The sequence below is a fragment of the Miscanthus floridulus genome, chromosome 8 (genome assembly GCF_019320115.1).
Source record: "Miscanthus floridulus cultivar M001 chromosome 8, ASM1932011v1, whole genome shotgun sequence".
Lineage (NCBI taxonomy): Eukaryota > Viridiplantae > Streptophyta > Magnoliopsida > Poales > Poaceae > Miscanthus > Miscanthus floridulus.
The window spans coordinates 170,801,623-170,820,298 of NC_089587.1; the positions used below are offsets into that span (position 1 = coordinate 170,801,623).

Sequence of the window (18,676 nt, forward strand, 5' to 3'; positions counted from 1 at the left end):
GCTCATCCCAATAGGTGCAAGTCTTCTATGCCATAGCCACCCAAGTAATGTTTTAGTGAATAAGCATGTCTTCAAGTTTGCATCTTCGGAGGTGAAATCCACTAGATATAGGTTGTTGTATCTAAAACCCTTGAATATAACTTGATCATCATCTTTCTTTGACACAACCACTTCCTTCTCGGTAAACAAATATTGAAAGCCAAGATCACACAATTGACCAACTGATAGCAAGTTGAAACTCAATGAAGCAACATATAGCACATTTGAAATTGAATGATAATTTGATATTGCAAATTTGCCCAATCCTTGAACTTTGCCCTTTGAATTATCACCAAATGTAATCCTTTCTTGACCATCTACTTCTTCATCTAGTGAGGTGAACATACGAGGATCACCGGTCATATGTTGAGTGCAACCACTATCTATAACCCAATGACTTCCACCGGTCTTGTAGTTCACCTACACATAAGAGATCAAGCTTGTTGTTTAGGGACCCAAACTTGATGAGGGCCCTTTACTTTCTCAACTAGTGACTTTGCAACCCAAATTTGCTTAGGCCTATTCTTGTTGGGTGGACCTAAGAACATGACTTTCATTTTTTCACTAGAATCCTTTCTAAGCATGTAGTGAGCATTGAAGGCAAAGGGTCTAGCATGCTTGGGCAAAGGTTGTGGTGGTGGAGTTTGACACTCATGAGCAAAGTGACCTTCTTGTACACACTCAAAACATCTCTTTGGCTTAGGCTTTAAAATATATTGTTGTTGATGTTAAGCTTGAGCTTTCTTCTCTTGATTTGCCAAGTACCCAATACCACTTCTATCCATCTTCATCACGGTGTGCATGAGTAACTCACTTTGGAGATATTGGCCTCTTGTGAACTTGCTCAACCCGATCTTGAGATGTTCTTTCTCTAACTTGAGCTTCAAGTTTTCTTCTCTAAGTTCATCATGATTTTTCTCCATCTTGAGTCTCTTGTTCTCTTCTTTAAGCATCTTATTCTCAAGAGCTATATCATAATCATTGTCAAGATTCTCTATCACAATTGTGTTGGTGGTTGATAACTTTTCAAGATCTTTCTTGAGCTTTTCATTCTCATTCTTGAGCTTGACATAATCATCATAGTTTTTAGATTCAGCCACTTCCTTGCCTTTGCTACTAAAACCTTGCTCAATGCTCTCAACAATCAAGTCATCACATGATGTAGCTATATCAATCTTAACAACATTGTTAGTAGCATCATGTGGCTCATTGAATAATAACTCATGAGAAAGAACAAGATTGTCATGATTAATCTTGAGATTGGTGTACTCTTCTTTTAGCAAATTGTAACTAGTGGTGAGCTCATTATGTATCCCCTCAAGTTTATCATGTTTTTCTCTAAGCTCCTTTTTAGAGGATTTGAGCTCCTTGAGTTTGGATGACACAATTTTATTTTCTTCTCTAAGCTCAACACTAGCTTTTTTGGCTATGTCATACTTTGCTAAGAGTGAGTCCTTCTCAAGTTCTAGCTTTTTATTTTTAGCTCTTGTCTTTCTAATGATTTTAGTGTATTGGTTTAGCAACTTGACAAGATCATCATAAGAAGGTGATTCAAATTCTTCATCACTATCACTACCACTTTCATCATTGCTAGTATTATCATCACCACTATTATCATCATCATTTTGTACCTTTCGTTCACCCTTGGCCATAAGGCATAGGTGTGTAGAGGATGATGGCGGCGGTGTTGGTGAATATAGTGAAGAATCAATCACAAGAGCGGCCACCTTCTCCTTCTCATTCTCACTTCGATGAGCCACGTGATGATTCAATGTTCGTGAGCCAATCACCAATAATATATGCCTTGTCATTCTTCTTCTTCTTGTGAAATTCCTTTCTCTTTCTATCCTTCTTCTTGTATGGCTTGTTCTTCTTCTCACCATCATTTTCATCACTTGAGTCATCTTTTTTGCCTTTGTACTTCTTCTTGTACTTGTCTTTCTTAGGTTTGGGGCATTGATGAGCTAGATGACCAAGTTCTCCATAATTATAGCAATCCATTTCGGAAATGAGCTTCCTTCTATTACTAGTGAAGAATTTATTCTTCTTGCCATCAAACTTGACACCATTCTTGTTTAGCTTCTTGAGCATCTTGGCAGTTCTTCTCACCATGAGAGCGAGACTTGCATCATCAATCTCATCATCACTTGAGCTATCATGATCAACTCTTTCTTTGCCCCACTTCTCTTGGCTAGCCTTGAATGCCAAATCTTTCTTCTTGGTGAAAGAAGAGCCATCTTGTGGAGTGATGTGCATGTACATGTCATGTGTATTGATCTTCCCCAATATTTGAGTTGGTGTAGTGGTGGAAAGATCACCTTGATGAAGCACCGTCACAATATGTCCATATTTGTCAATGGGAAGGACACTCAAGATCTTTTTCACAATATCGGAGGGTTGCATTTGTGTGAGTCTAAGCCCATTGACTTCCTCTACAAGAACATTCAAGCGTGAATACATCTCATTGGCACTTTCTCTAGGAAACATCTCAAATGAATTAAGCTTTTTCATCACAAGGTGGTAGCATTCCTCACGCTCACTCTTGGTTCCCTCATGGAGCGCACAAATGTTCGACCATAGTGTATGAGCGTCTTTGTGGTTCCACATACGGTTAAAAACATCCTTGCAAAGGCCTCTAAAAAGGGTGTTTCTAGCCTTTGCATTCCACTTCTCATAGTTAACCTCATTGCCTTGAAGGTTTGTGGGATCCTTAGGTTTTGGGAAGCCTTGTGAGACGGCTCTAAGAACTCCAACATCTAAAGCTTCTAGGTATGCCTCCATGTAAATTTTCCAATAAGGAAAATCATCTCCCTCAAAGGAGGGGGTCCATCCCCGTAGGACATCTTGCTATAGGCGGTTAAGCCTAATTTAGGGAGCGCGAGGCTCCGATACCAATTGAAAGGATCAAGATGCCCAAGAAGGGGGGTGAATTAGGCTAATTCTAAATTTTTGCAATAATTAAGCCCTACACTTAGCCCATTTCACCCCTTGTGTCTAGAATGTGTTACTATTGTTCTCCCATACAAAAGTTTTGCACCCTAGGTTCCAATCCTACTCTAGCATGGCAATTCTAGAAATGTAAATACATCAAATGAATTGCTCAAATGTAAATGCTCAAAATAAAGAGAGGGAAAGGAACACGGCGATGTTTTTTCGAGGCATCGGAGAGTCACCACTCCGCACTAGTCCTCGTTGGATCACCCGCGCAAGGGTGTAGCTCCCCCTTGATCCGCGCAAGGATCAAGTGCTCTCTACGGGCTGATTCTTTGATACTCTGTCGGGGTGAATCGCCTACAACCGCTCACAAAGTGACTTGGGTCATCCACATGCTCCGTCGGATGATCACCAAGCTCCCAATCACCACCGAGTCGTCTAGGTGATGGCGATCACCAAGAGTAACAAGCACAAACTCTCACTTGACCAAGACAAGCCTAATAAGTAAGGTGGATGCACACTTGCTATTCCCTATGCACTAATGAGGTCCTTAATCTTGGATTATCAAATCTCAGTCACCCCACTAGGCTCTTGCTCTCTCTTGCACTCCAAAGTTGATTCTCAGCTGAACAAATGGGCAAGAGATCTCAAATGAACGAGTGGGATATGTATTTATACCCCCTGTCGGTGTTTCGAACAAACACTAACTAGTCTGTCCTTAACCTTGTCGTCCGTCCTTTGAAAATTAAAACAATTTTCATCGATAGGGGCATGACAACCATGATTGCACAATCAATTTACATTACCATGACCTAACTCAAATTGTCTCTGCAAAATATATGTCAGTCATAGTAATCTCATGTCGTCATTAATCACCGAAACCCAACTGGGGGCCTAGATGCTTTTAGGCTGGAACAAGCCATGTGCACTATCATTATCTCAATCGTGCGACCTTAATACCTTACCTGGCTCGCGTAGATCCGAAATCACCCCCATTGTAGGGCAGAGGTCCCATAGCCACCAGCATACCCCTCGGGCTTTTGGCGTCTCACTCTGGAAATGGTGGAGAGCGGAGAGGATAGAGGTGACGAGTCGACTAAAGAAGGACAATGCAGGGCCTTGGTGTTTTAATTCTAATTTAAAAAGCATAGCTCGATAAAATCTTTTTTTAAAGTGTAGATTTATGATAGTTTTCAAATATATTGTAGCTTTTTCCCTACATTTTTAGAAGTGAGTATATATATATATATAAGGGTGTCTTTGGTTGGAGAAATCAAACCATTCTACGTGAGGTGGTGCATTATATGTCTTTCCTTGAATCTGGAGATTAGAAGAAAAAGGAAATCATGAGGCGCACGACAGCTTCACAGGACCGTCGTCACGATTGTCACGGGAAGCAAGCTACAGCGCCTCTCATGTGTCCACACGTAATTCTGTCGTCACCTCATTCAAGGTCAGGGTATATATATGTAGAGATCCCAGACCCAGAGAGCAGAGGGAGAGAAAGAGCACTAGAGCAGGCAGCGAGCGGCCCAACTGGAACACCCTCGCCATCTCCCAGCCGCGCGTATCTCCTCTCCCCCGGGCGGCCCACGCGCAGCCGGACAGAGACACAGCCACCTCACCCCACTTCGCCCTCCACTCCCGGTCGCCCGCTCCGTGCCGACACCCAGGGCCCGCCAGGAAAGCGAGCACCGATGGCGGACGCATCGCCGCTACTGCCGCCGGCGCCGGGGAAGTCATCTGCCACCGCGGCGCGGTTCGCGCGATCCGCATCGAGCGCGAACGACGAGCTCCGCAGCTTCCGCGCTTGCCTCGCCTGGCTCTGCGTGGACCACTCCTCCTCCCCGCGCGTGGCGGCCGTGGGCTCCTGGGCGGTCTTCCTCCTCCTCGCCATCGCGGCGCCCGCGGCCGTCCGCCTCCTCACCCCCGCCGACCCCCCGCCGCGGCCCTTCGACGGGCAGGTCCAGGTGTCGCTCACCCTGGCCGCGTCGCTCGCCTACGTCTCCCTCCGCGCGCTCCTCCACCGCGGGGGCGGGCTCCGCCGCCTGCTCTACCTCGACAGCCTCCGCCGCGACTCCGAGGACGTGCAGGCGGGGTACGCCGCGCAGCTGGCGCGTTCCTTCCGCGTCCTCGCCTGCTTCGTGCTCCCCTGCGCGCTCGCTGAGGCCGTCTACAAGGCCTACTGGTGGTACTACCACGCCGCCGCCGCGTACGGCGGCGGCTCGCGCTCGCGCCGCTGGTGGTGGGCCGCCGCGGCCTGCTGCACCGTCGAGGTCGCCTCCTGGGTGTACCGCGTCGCGCTCTTCTTCATGGTCTGCGTCCTCTTCCGCGTCATCTGCTACCTGCAGATCCTACGGATGGTCGGCTTCGCGCGCGAGTTCGGCAGGTTCGCCGACGTCGCCACCGTGCTGCAGCACCACCGCCGGATCAGGGAGCAGCTCAGAAAGATCAGCCACCGGTACCGCAAGTTCATCGTCTGCAGCCTCGTGCTCGTCTCCGCCAGCCAGTTCGCCGCGCTGCTCGCCACCACCAGGCCGCACGCCGTCGTCAATCTCGCCACCGCCGGCGAGCTCGCGGTGAGTAATTGTTAATTATTATTAATTATAAGGACGCCCTGCATACACGTCCTCTGTTTCTTCTGCAGGTTTAATTATATTATTATTGCTCTTTCTCCTAAAGCATAAGAATTCTAGTACAGTCATAGTGAGAAAAATTAGGCTTTGTGCAGTGGAAATCCAAATAGGACTATATACCGCATCTAATTCTTACTTATCCAAAATTGTAAACAAACCCTTAGATGGAACTACGAACTGATAAAGCGAGCAACATGATCATGTGTCCTTTATTTAGTTGATGAAGTCGTATGGATCAAAGACAGTGACTTCTTCTGAATATAACAGTGGTAGTGAACAGAGGGCAGAGTGCACATATAACCTGTTAGTTAAATAATCTGCAAAAACAAAAAACAAGAAAATGTACGTGGAAATTGAATATGGATATCATCATAGTACGTGTGCACTTGTCACATGGCCAATTTTGAAATCAAGATCTAGTATTGGTAGTAGTTCGGTACTACGAGAAATGCCAAATCAGGTGATGCCAGGTCGCCAGGACAGCTGTAAATGGAAAGTTGGAGGAAAAGCTTGCATGCCCAAAAGGCCAAAACCAAAAGGGAACACAGATGTGCAGACCACTATGGAAGAAGAGAACTAGAGAACCATCAACACCTTCCACTCGTCAGTGATCAGCCATGACTGGCAAGCGCAAGTGAGCAACCACACAGCTCATGGTCCACAGCGGACAGCTATATTTCCTTCGGCAATCAGCATTATTAGTACACAGCTGCCGTGTGTCGGAAGGTTATGCAGGTAGATCTGCTCTGCACAATGCCGACACATGGACGACGATTTTACAGATTCTCTTCTCTATATATAGTGACATGACCTTTTCTTTGAGGAAAAAACCGATCATCTTTTCAGTCCCAGATGAATTCAGTAGATGTCAAACAGGATATAATGTTTATAGTGGTAATAAAAAATCAGACAGAAGTGTAAACTTACTTTGGCATTCTTTGCGTTGTGTTCTTGTGCGTACAGCTGTGCTCGATCAGCCTAGTGGCAGGTCTGCTAATGTGCCTGTACAGCGCGGCGAAGATCACGCACAAGACGCAGGCGATGACGAGCGTGGCGGCGGCGTGGCACGCGGACGTCACGGTGCACGCCTTCGACAACGACCAGGAGAACCCGGACCCGGACCTGCCGCCCAACGCGGGCTACCTGGCGCCTGCCAACGCCTACCGCGTGGCCGCCGGTGACGAGTCCGCCAGCGACGACGACGACGACGACAGCCGGAGCGAGTGCTCCTCGCTCGACGACCCCAAGTACGTGCCGTTCCAGGCCAACAACATCAGCTTCCAGAAGAGGCAGGCGCTGGGTAAGCAAACTACCACAGACTGTATCTGTATGCTGTTGCTGCTCCTTCTTGCATTGCTGACGGCCGCCGGCCGATATGAATTGAAATGCAGTGACGTACCTGGAGAACAACCGGGCGGGGATCACGGTGTACGGCTTCGTGGTGGACCGGGCGTGGCTGCACGCGCTCTTCATGATCGAGTTCTCGCTCGTCATGTGGCTGCTCGGCAAGACCGTCGGCATCTCCTGAATCCCTCCCACCCATCTTTTGCCGGCTGGCTCCTGTCAGATGCAGATGCAGAGTTTTCACTGGAGGAATGTACAAAATGAGTGCAGATAGTAGAGGATATTCTGATGGAGAACAGCTGCTTTGATTTGTAGGTTCATTCGATAGCTCGTACGTACTTTGTTAGATGTCGATAGTGAGCATGTGAGGAGTTGTCCAGGCTGTTTGTTTTGACCAGTGCTGAGTGCATATACCCTCATGAATGACTCGAACCACTTGTCTTTTCACTACGTGTCCTCCAACTCCAGTATGTCTCTTTTGGTAACTGTCCCTCATAGACACAAGTGATACTCGTACTGTGATGTGCTGTGGACAGTGGAATGGAATTTGTAAGGAAAAGAATCAGCTCCTCCTGAGGCTGTGTTTAGTTGGGTGAAATTTGGAAATCTGACTACTGTAGCACTTTCGTTTTTATTTGACAATTAATATTCAATCATGGACTAATTAGGCTCGAAACGTTGGTCTCGCGATTTCCAACCAAACTGTGAAATTAGTTTTTTTTCGTCTACATTTAATGCTCCATGCACGTATCGTAAGATTCGATACGATGGCTACTGTAGAACTTTTTGGGAAAAATTTTTGAAACTAAACAAGGCCTAAGTAAACATATTTCATGCCAACTTGATGCGCTGTGTTCTGCAATGGCAGAAACTCAGAAAGGGAAAGAAAGAGGCCGTTCGGCTGGCTGGCTGGTTCTGGCACTCACGAAATCACTGTTTATATCCTACCAAAATAGTATTTTTCTCTCACAACAATCAGTCAGAACAGTATTTTTTAGTCCTACCGAACAGACCCAAAGCTTAAGGTTTCGCAAAATCAATGCAAGACAGCACCGGGAATGCAGAACGTTAGAAGCATCTGTTACAGAGACAGTAGTATTGATGACAGATATGTCACCCGGTTTTATGTGTTACAAAAATGTCACTTCGCTTGGCCTCTGTCTTCTATCCTGTCGCCGGCTCTGAATCGTCGAGTCTCCAGTAGAGACTACAAGAATTCAGGACTCCTAAAAATTTTCACCCTAAACTATCACATCGAATCTTGCGGCATATGCATAGAGTATTAAATATAGACGAAAAAAAACTAACTACACAGTTTGGTTGGAAATCACGAGACGAATGTTTTAAGACTAATTAGTCCATGATTAGCCATAAGTGCTACAGTACTAACATGCGCTAATGATGAATTAATTAGGCTTAATAAATTCGTCTCACAGTTTTCAGGTGAGCTATGTAATTAGTTTTTTTATTAATATCCAAAAACCCCTTCTTACATTCTCAAAACATCCGATGTGATATCAAAAAATTTTCATTTCGGTCGCAGCCTCAAAGTCGTCATCCAAGCTACCAAGTCAATCATCACACTCTGCGTCTGTCATCTGAGGACGTGAAAAAGTTGAAGTCTTTCCTCCAAGTCAGAGTTATCTCCATCAGTTTTTGCAACCACATTCCGTGACAGTGCCTGTTGCATCCTGCCGCTTCCACATTCATTCCTTCACAGATGTCAGGGAGAATTAACTTCCCAGGTCACAGATGTCAGGGAGAATTAACTTCCCAGGTCACAGATGTCAGGGAAGCAAATAGCAATAACCGCCAGGAACCCGTTCAAACTGTTCAAAAGAATATTCCATTTGATAAGAAATGAGACGTTCACTCTGCTTCACATAATCACGTATATCTAATATGCCTAACATATACAGCATGTTCGGTTCGCTTGTGGTTTCAGCCAGAGCTTATTAGGTATGGTACAGTGTTTTTCTCTCACAACAAACCAGCACCAACCGGGCTTATCAGCCCAGAAACCACAACCGGGCTTATCAGCCCAGAAACCAGCGAACAGACTGATAGTACAAATCAGGCTATAAACTAGATTAGAGGTTTGATGCTTTAACAGGCTTCACCCAATAAGGGCCTCCTGTTTAAGAGGATTCCAATCTAACCATATAAATCCCTAGGAATTAGTATTGTGACATCTACTTTTTGTTTCAGCAATCCAATTGGTGTGCTCACACATAAATTGAGCCTGGCTATGGCAGGCTTGAGCTATACAAACAACCGAGGATAATAGCAACAACCTAAGCCCACATTACCCCCATGCTTCATGAACTTGAATCGATTAGTATACAGAAACTCTTAAGGTGGCATTTGTTTCTAGAGTTATTGGAGACTTAGGTTCCATACCTATGCGGCATGCCAGTGGAGCTTAGAATTTCCAAGCCATTCCAATTAACCGTTCCCTTGCATAAAATGAGTTATCTGTCAAATTTAAGTTTCTAAATCAGCCCCTGATGATTGTCGTACTAGCAAGTTTAGATTTAAACACGCGTAAGCCCAAATAACATAATCATCACAGATAGGCCGGCGCTAAAGGAAACCAATCAGATCATCTTGTCTACACGGTTCTACAAACAAATGAACCAGGCCTGTCCATGCAGGTTTACATCATCTCAGAGCTTATAATATAAATGAACCTACAAGCAAAACGCACTATCCCAGTGCTCATCACTCCAATCATGCGGAGGCGGCCGAATCTGCAAGGAGAACCAGGTCCTCCTGTGAGTGAACATCATCCCACGTTGATTCGAGAACCACCTCTCATCAGTTGAACATGAAGACAACGCTTAACAACCAATTATATGGGAATTGGACATGCAGAATCGAAATGCAGTGTCAACATGAATATATGATTGATTTATACGGCCAAACAAACGTGACACATTTTAAGCAGATAAATAGAACTACAGGAACCAGTTCCATAAGCAACAGCTGAAATAGACACAGTTGCATTGACAGTTTCGTGTACCACCAGGTGAATAACCCTAGCAGCACGGTGCAAGAGAACCACGAGAAGATGCACTCATGGCAAATAAGTCTAGACCTCACATATCAACTCAACAAAGCCATCCAAAGGCCACAGCGTACGGATACAAAACTACAAGACCAGAACATAAGCAGTAATGTGTATGCTGTTCATGATACAGACATCTAACATTCAAATAGCAATTGCGGACAAAACAATCATCTGTTTGCAGTTTCCTTTGATCAACAGAACGGGAAAAGAAGCTCGAGGCAAGGGTATTCATAAAATCCATGCAAAGGCAGCACCGGAAAAGTGGAGCTGCTTCAGCCCAAAACTGTATGCACATCGCAGAGCACATCATACAGGCATCAGCATCTGCCAAACAGAGACCTCATCTCCATCCAACCTTATATCCTCAGTTGCTGTCTCAGCAATGGGACAAAAAAAAGGAAGAAATGATGGACCTCCGACCACCAGAGCAACAACTTATCATGGTGTGTTATTTTGCGTCCCTTGCAGATGGATAGCATGAAAGCCCCTCCCTCCCCTCTAAGTGATTTCATCTCTCAGCTGCCTCGTGTAGGCCTTATATGAGCGACCATAGGATGGTGCCGCCGTGAAGTTCTGCCTATAGCCCGAACAGCACGCTGTCCCCTTTGAGTGCTAACTGACTCATGCTGAATGTCAGAAGCATCAACAGAATTCGTTGAACGTCTAGGCCTCTCCCTATGTCTTCTATAAGCCCTGCTAAATGGACCTCCAGTAGAGATTCTCCTGCCATGGGTAAACAGGGATGCCAAGAAGTCAAACCCCTCATCCAAACTATCTGACGAGTCATACAAGTCAATTCGCTCATTCAAAGTACGATCTAAGGATGTGAAGAAGTTGAGCCTTTCCTCCAAGTCGAAGTTATCTCCATCCGAGGGCAAATGGTTGTTGCCACCACCATTCAACTCAAGGACATAATCCCCCATGATCAAAGCTCCTGGGTTCATGGACCTGATAGTGCTGATGGCATCCTGCCGCTCTCTCTCACATTCAAACCTTTTCCACTCATCTGCAGTAGCAGGATCAACTTCACGAGGTTTCGCTGAAGGGTGCTTCGACTTCACATGCTTGCAAAGCTCCTTATACGAGCCATGGAATGAGCACCCATCATGCATGCAAGTTCTCCTTTTCTGGTTCAGATACTGACGCGCAGGTTCAACCACAGTCCATCCTTTAACCTCTCCACGGCAGAGAGGGCAGGCAAGTTCCATTACACATGGCTGCTTGCTTGATGGCAGTGTGCTCGAGGATAATGGAAGGCCAGGTGCAGACTCAGCCGAAACACCAAGAGCCATTTTTTCCTTTGCGTAAGCTTCTTTAAAGTGTTCAAGGCAGTTAGAATGACGGTAGTTGGTACCACACATATATGGTCGGCAGCCCTTGTGGTGAGAGGTACACAGGAGGAGGACAGCATCATGTGGATGCTCCAAGCAAACTGGGCAAGTGGCTCCTTTCCATTCATTCTTCTCAGAGGTCACTGACATATCATTTCCTTTGTTTGTTCCTTCCGTCTTCCAGGAGCACAAGGGCACATCTGAAGAAGCTGACCTACGTTGACGAGCTTGGAGGTTCCTACCTCTTGGTGATCTTGCCATCTTCCAAAGCTCTGACTGTGCAAGTCAACTGCAAAATGACAAGAGAAAATAATGTATACATTAGACTACAAATTTTGATGCATGCTTGGGCTATCATGGCCAGCACTCCAGCAAACATATCTATTAGAGTCTTAGAGAGCTTACACATTTTGCTAGCAAGACTCGGTAAAATATGATACTCTATTTACATACTGTTTGAACCAGTGTTACTTTTAATGTTAAGCTGATAGGATCCGTATAGTCCTATTTATAGGTAAGGTAGAGACTGCTTTGATAAGCAAGAAATAAAGTAAATAAAGTCTCCCAAAATTCCCTACCCTTACGTAGGACCAACTTGACCAACATGTCGGACAATGGGCATCCAGTATAAAGGGAAGTTGAACAGTTACCTTGCCACTACAAATTGTCAGTGCGCATCTTCAAACGCACATATCACAATGAAATGCACAAATTGTTAAAGTTATTTGTAATAGCAGTTATCAAGAAATGGAAATACATTTCAAGTAACGAAAAAATGTATTTGTGAATCAACCAGTTTTACAATTTTTGTAGTTTAGTTTTCTGCTATCCTTTTGGAAAGAACTTGCCAAGCATACCCCAAAGTCCACACAATATGCTATGCTTAATAAACTTTGACTGCTAGTAAATTTTTTGTCTGTTTAGCTTTGTGCGCAGGTATTAAGAAAAGCTATAGCATATCACTATTACCCAAGTGTAGCACTCAATAGGGTAGGGGAATTGCATGTCTCTTCAACCACACATGATACCCAATGAACAAAGGAATTGCATATTGGAACAATGTAGCAAGCTCAATATGGTAGGGGAATGTAGCTGTCTCTTCTTGAAATCATATAACGACAAACAAAAAAACACACTTTGACAAGATAAAATGACAAAGAAAAATCAAAGGAGCTAGTAAAGTTTTTTCCCGCTAGAGTGAGCAACAATGCAACAGTGCACTGCCAGTTAGGTAACAAAGGTAGTGTTATGAACAGAACAAATAGAAAGGGAAAAAACTTTAGGTCAGTTTGTTTCCTCAGGTAGCCTTGCCTCACATTGCCAGCAGGGGGGCCAAACTAGACTTACCTTTGCCAGGATGGGAGAGCCAAATTGGCTAGCATGGGATTGCAAGGAAAAACCTTGCCAGCACAAAAGACGAGGAAGCTTGCCAGAGATCCAAACACTCAACTATGTTTCGTTTCCTTGCCTGGCAAGTTGAGGCAAGGTTTGGATAAGGTCAGCATCCAAACATACCCGAGATATGGACCCGAGCCGCATGTAGAGAGAGTGAGTTGCTTCCATCTCTCAGAAGATCCAGACAAAGAAAAGAAAAGTTTTGTACAAGGTAACGCAAAATACTATGTTTTGTTCTAAGTCACACCAAGTATCTCAAGTATAACACCGTAACCGTAACTGATGGCAATGCTCAAGTTTACTGACACTCACACCAAAAACAGAGTATTAAAAGTCAACTTCAAGGGTTAAAATAATATGTTCCTATGGTCCCTGCCACCGTTTCTTCATGGAGATAATACCATTATGTCAGAAATAGTGGTAATAGTGATAAAAGGTTCGATTTTTTTTATAGGCCAGATAACAATTGCCCTTGGCATCCAGTATTTCCTACTATAAGGTATGCTTTGGTCTGTCAGGCTAGTAGATTTCACTAAGCAATCCCCTAAAGATTACGACCAAATCCTAAGCAAACTGATACTCAGTACAAACAGGGGGCAGACCCAATAAAGGGCAAGGGTGTACACATCTACACCCAATATTTTTTGCAAAAACAACAAAAAAAGAATTGTGCGCATAAGCATAATACATGTATACTACACTTGTAAATGGATCAGGTCAGATCCGAATACAAAGAGCTTGGGTGCTCGGGTTTCGCACAGCAGGAATGGAAGAGAAGGGGTGGGCGAACCTGGTGGGTGCTCGTCGCCGGTGAAGGTCACAAAGATGGAGACTTGGGCACCTAGCGTAGGGCGGCGTCGACCGCCCAATCGTCGGCTCGTCGCCACCAGAGAGAGACAGAGCGCACGGGAGGGAGGGGCACGGGACGGGAGAACCGAGAGAGAGCGAGAGTATACTGGGGGCAACTGGACTGGAGAACAAAAGCAGGCCGCTGGGTGAAGGTTTCCGGGCTTCCGGCCTTCCGGGCCACTAATCTCTTTTAGACTCAGGCCGGACTAGAAAAACACGAAGAATGGGCTAGTGCTGCTGTCGTTAAAAAATAGTCCAAAAGATAAGGACGTGTTTGGCGCGGCTCAGCTCCGCAGGCTCTCCAGCCGAAGCCGGAGTCCCGCCACAGCCAGAAATCGAGGCTTCACCTGCCAAAACGGCTTCTGCTATCTCATTTTGCTGTAGTAGGGCTCCTCCGACCTACAGTGTTTGGTGTGGCTCTTGCTGCCGGAGCCAGAGCTGGAGTTGTGCGGGAGCCTCACCGAACACGCCTAAATGTTTGCCAGCTAAGATCTATTTAGATCTTTCTTTTTCTGATAAAAAAAGATCTATTTAGATCAGTGGAACTAGTTACTAGTTTGAGCAGAAAAAACTGTTTCAAATTGATTGAAGCTAGCTAGCTAGCAACTAGTTGTGAGCTTGACTAACACCTATTGGCCCCATTATTTGGATGTGCTAGACTAATTTTAGCTAATTCTTAACTAACTAACAATTAACTCTGGTATCCAAATAGTCCCTTAATAAACAACTAGTTAAAAAATTAGCTAAAAAATTAGCTAAAAAATTAGTCCAGTATTAAACACCTAACCTGTTTGGATGAGGTAGGGCTAGTTACTAGTTGGGCTAAATATTAGCTCAAATTAGTTAAGGTTAGCTAACTAGTGGCTAACAATTAGTTGGAGGCTTGGCTAAAAAAAATAGCTCATATATTCGCCCTGTTCGTTTGGGTTTATTTGACTTATAAGTCATGGCTGAAAGTACTGTTGGTTGGTTTGGTGTGAGAAAAAAATAATGTTCGTTCGCTGATAAACCATAGCTTATAAGCCAAAAACGACCCAGCGAACAGGCTGATTAACCTGCCTGTTTGTAGCTAAAATTAGCTCTCGTATTCACATGGATAATTATATACAGCTAAGGCTAAAAATTAGCTAGCTAATAATTAGCACTGTTCATCCTCGTCAGTAATCTAAATTTTAAATTGTGTGTGTGTTTTTTTTTGCCACAGCCATCTCACGCACGCCTCAGTCACTCTGTTCGCTTGTTGGTTTCAGCCAGGCTTATTCAACCATCCAACAATATTTTTCACTCACAACAAACCAGCATCAGCCAGCCCAAACCAACCCAGAAACCAGCCAGCGAACACGTCGAATACCTTAGGCTTTCCATGTTTGGTTGGAGTTTTTCAAGTTGGATCAGACTTTGGATCAAATAGGCCTTTTTGACAGGGCTCCAACCCGGCTCCCGCTCTTGCTTCTACGTAGGAGCTCTGTCAAACGTTTTCTCAGAGGAGCCATTTTTCAGTAAAAAGTAGAGGAGTTGGAATCATTTTGGAGAAGCCATAAATTATGACTTCAAAAATAGCTCTGACTCCTCTGAAGGGGCCCCTCAAAAGGAGCCATTTCAAACACCCCAACTTTGTGGTGGATGTTGCAGATTGAAAATAATGGTCAGAACCCACTTGATGCACTAGTGAAAATAATGGTCTGAACCCACACGATGAATGCCGCGAAGAATAGTGCAACGATGATCGCTACCGCCACTATGACAACCACGACCGCTGCCATGATGATAGGCCGGATAGCTCGAGGGCCGGGCAACTTCATCGACGCCGACTAGATAACATCATACGCCGTCGATCATACATTCTGACTAAAGATAAGTACCATTTCATATTTAATAAAGCTTTCTCCATGTTTCTCCAATTTCGCCATATTTTCTTCGATTACTATTTCTCCAATATTTTGCCACAATTAACGTCTCCAACGACTCTCCATTTATTGTTCATATGAAATATCTTAAACATATTCTCCATCAAATCGCCGACCAGCCACGTTCTTATTTGTGTTACATAGAAACGGCCATGTCCTCGACTTCGTTCCTACACGTGCATGAGCCATGCTCTGCGTTCTGGATAGTTAGCAGCGGCTCCATGGTGACGCTCTTTCTCCTACGCGTACACGGGTGTCGGCCACTCCGCGCTATAGAGTTTGGGCTAGTCAGGGCTGGTGACGCGATATAGAACCAACTGGAAGAGAATTATTCATATTTAAAATATGAACACTTCATACAAACATAATGTTTATCTACTCCGCTATGTTGCCTTCATCGCCGAGTTCATATATTTTATTTTTACATCATGTACTACCCGTTCTACATATTTGTATTGCAGGATCATTGTCCAGGTGGTCGCACCACCTGGCATTCGGACTTCTCCGCCGATCAACTGGTCGGACCACAAGGTTCATGGACTTCGTCGCCATCCAGTTGGTCGGACTGTTTGGCGCTCACTTCTGTTCGACATTCACTTCATTGCCGACCAGTTGGTTGGACTACTCGGCACTCGCTTCATCGCCGATCAACTGGTCAGATTACTCGTCACTTAGGCTTCATTGTCAGCTACGCTGGGGGCTCACCAGCTAAGCTGGGGACTCCTCGGCATTTGGATTCTTCGTACAAGCGTCACCCGCCAAGCTGGGGACTCCCTTGGTGGTCGGATTTTGCTACGTCTCATCGATGTGCTGTCAAGTTACTCCACGCTGTTCGGATCAGGGTGCTGATCTTGGGCAGCACGTCGGGGGCCTTGATAAGTACATGGCAAATGACGCTAGCTATTTCACGCATCAAAACTGGAATATCAAGCTCCTGATTTCTTTGACCCTGCTACAAGATTCATTCTTTATCTTTTAGCAGGCTCGGGGAGTAAGTGTGTACACTTCACCTTACAGGGAGTGTACTGGCTTCTTGATCACTTGATTTCTCGTCTACGCTTGGGACTGATGGCATTCTCAGCTACGCTGGAGACTGCTCATTTTTTTCAAGACCCTAACACTAGGTGTACCCTACACCTAATCTTAGGCTCGGGGACTACAGTGTGTATACTGCACCTTGCGGTGCATGTACTCATTCTTCTTCACGATGTTTTGACTACGTCAAAACTATCACTTAATGCCTTTGCTCTACTCTAAGGATCACGTCATCAGCGTAGTCATAATTGGCACTTAAGTGTGTACAATTCACCAACCAAGAATTTTTAAATTTTCATCTTGAGCTCCTTACATCCTATCGGTGTGAAAGTGCAGTCAAACCTTAAATTGTAGGTTTTGGTGATAATGACCACGCAATTAGAGAACTAATGAGATTTATCGAGATGACAAGCAAGGAATTTATATTCGAGGATGCTACATGAAATAGAGGAGCCCCCAATTACAAATATAGATGTCTTCAAACTCAAAGGATGTTTAAATTCTTTTTTATACTAAATTTGAGTATAGGGAAAGCTGTACTATAAAAGGGGGGCACAATGTTTAAGCTAATATGTGCTACAAAGTGTTCAAACAACCACATGCATCCTCAGATTCACAGCCAACACAGTCTCCACTTCACTATTACCCTTACTGTCTTGCGTGGTGTGAGCTCTGACTCGCTCGACCCCTTGGTCGCGGCTCTGTCTCGCTCGACCTCGAGGCCACGGGCTCCGTCTCGCCCTGTGATAGAACCGCCCAATTTATACAAGATCAAATACGGTTGTCCCCGTTTAGCACATTGACGTGCACATACTTTCACTTATATAAACCCAATAGTCCACCGAGTGTCACGAAGGACCTCGATAAATCAATATCACAACCAAGATCATATGATTAAGCAAATACACATCACATACGTAGAGTTGTAGCGGAAATAATATTACAAACGTGTTCACAAATAATAGTACAAGTTTGGGTTTCAAAACCGATTAGTGAAAACGACATAACTTTTAAATGATTACATTAATATAAGTTCTAAATACATTGCTAGCATAAATGACATCCTCTAACAAAAGCATATAGATGAGAAATAAATATAGAGTCACCGAGCCCATCGGCGGTTAGCCACCATCTTCAGCAGGCCGAGAACTTCACCTATAACATGGTGCGATAAACCCTGAGTACTCAAATGTACTCAGCTAGACTTACCCGTCATAAACTAGAAATAAAGTGACACCAAAGAGTATGCAAGGCTTTATAGGTGGAGCTAGCTTGACAACATTTTGCATAAAAGCCAAGAGTTGAGCTATATATTTTTACAATTCAATAACCAAGTTAATTATAGCTATTCATCTCTAGATTAGCAACTAACATGTGCCAAACATATGGGATATCATTTAATAACAGGCAATAGTAACCATAGCTGGTATAATGTTGTAACATCATCATCATCATTATAACCATCAAGTTCAATTAAGTGCCTCTATGTTGCCGCTGCTCAGTCAAGTTCTCACTATCCGGGAGAGACGGCGATTCGTTAGGTTACAATTTGTTGTTCGTCTCTCAATTATGCGAGATGGGTTTCAATTGTCTCTCTACGGATAAGGGTGTAAAAGTCTTTAGAAGGGAGGATTCCTCTATTGTCTTTATGGGTCATTTAAAGAACAAGCTTTACCTAGTTGATTTCAATAAAAGTAAAGCTAATCTTGAGACTTGTTTAGTGGCAAAATCTAGCATGGGGTGGCTTTAGCATCACCGACTAGCCCATGTTGGGATGAGGAACTTGGCCAAACTTCAAAAGGACGAACACATCCTTGGGCTAACAAATATTCACTTTGAGAAAGACAGGATATGTAGCGCTTGTCAACCGAAAAGCAAGTTGGCGTACCTCACCCACCAAAGAGCATCTTTACCATGACGCAACCATTGGAGCTCATACACATGGATCTCTTTGGATCGGTCGCCTACCTAAGTATCGGGGTGTTGGTGTTTCAAGTAAGCATCGGCTAGTAAATTTGTATATTGCACGTCTGACCTGGATGGTGTGCTAAGAGGACACAAGAATTATACTGGTTTGGGCCAAAGGTCCCTACGTCTAGTTTTGAGCTGCTCATGTTACTAGCACTGAGTTTGTAG

The 18,676-nt window shown here is 44.5% G+C and overlaps 2 protein-coding genes across 2 annotated transcripts; one reads left to right on the plus strand and one right to left on the minus strand.

The window, feature by feature from the left end:
* The first annotated feature begins 4,458 nt into the window (after nucleotides 1–4,458).
* On the plus strand, nucleotides 4,459–7,557 carry LOC136473982 (uncharacterized). Its single transcript, XM_066471600.1, has 3 exons — nucleotides 4,459–5,552; nucleotides 6,573–6,909; nucleotides 7,001–7,557. Exons 1-3 carry the CDS (start codon nucleotides 4,671–4,673, stop codon nucleotides 7,135–7,137), a joined length of 1,356 nt encoding a protein of 451 aa, XP_066327697.1. The 5' UTR covers nucleotides 4,459–4,670; the 3' UTR covers nucleotides 7,138–7,557.
* A 2,475-nt stretch (nucleotides 7,558–10,032) lies between these two features.
* LOC136473983 (uncharacterized) lies at nucleotides 10,033–13,718 on the minus strand. The gene is made up of 2 exons (XM_066471601.1): nucleotides 13,540–13,718; nucleotides 10,033–11,643 (listed from the first exon to the last, which is right to left on the minus strand). Exon 2 carries the CDS (start codon nucleotides 11,613–11,615, stop codon nucleotides 10,539–10,541), a length of 1,077 nt encoding a protein of 358 aa, XP_066327698.1. The 5' UTR covers nucleotides 11,616–11,643; nucleotides 13,540–13,718; the 3' UTR covers nucleotides 10,033–10,538.
* Between the last annotated feature and the right edge of the window lie 4,958 nt (nucleotides 13,719–18,676).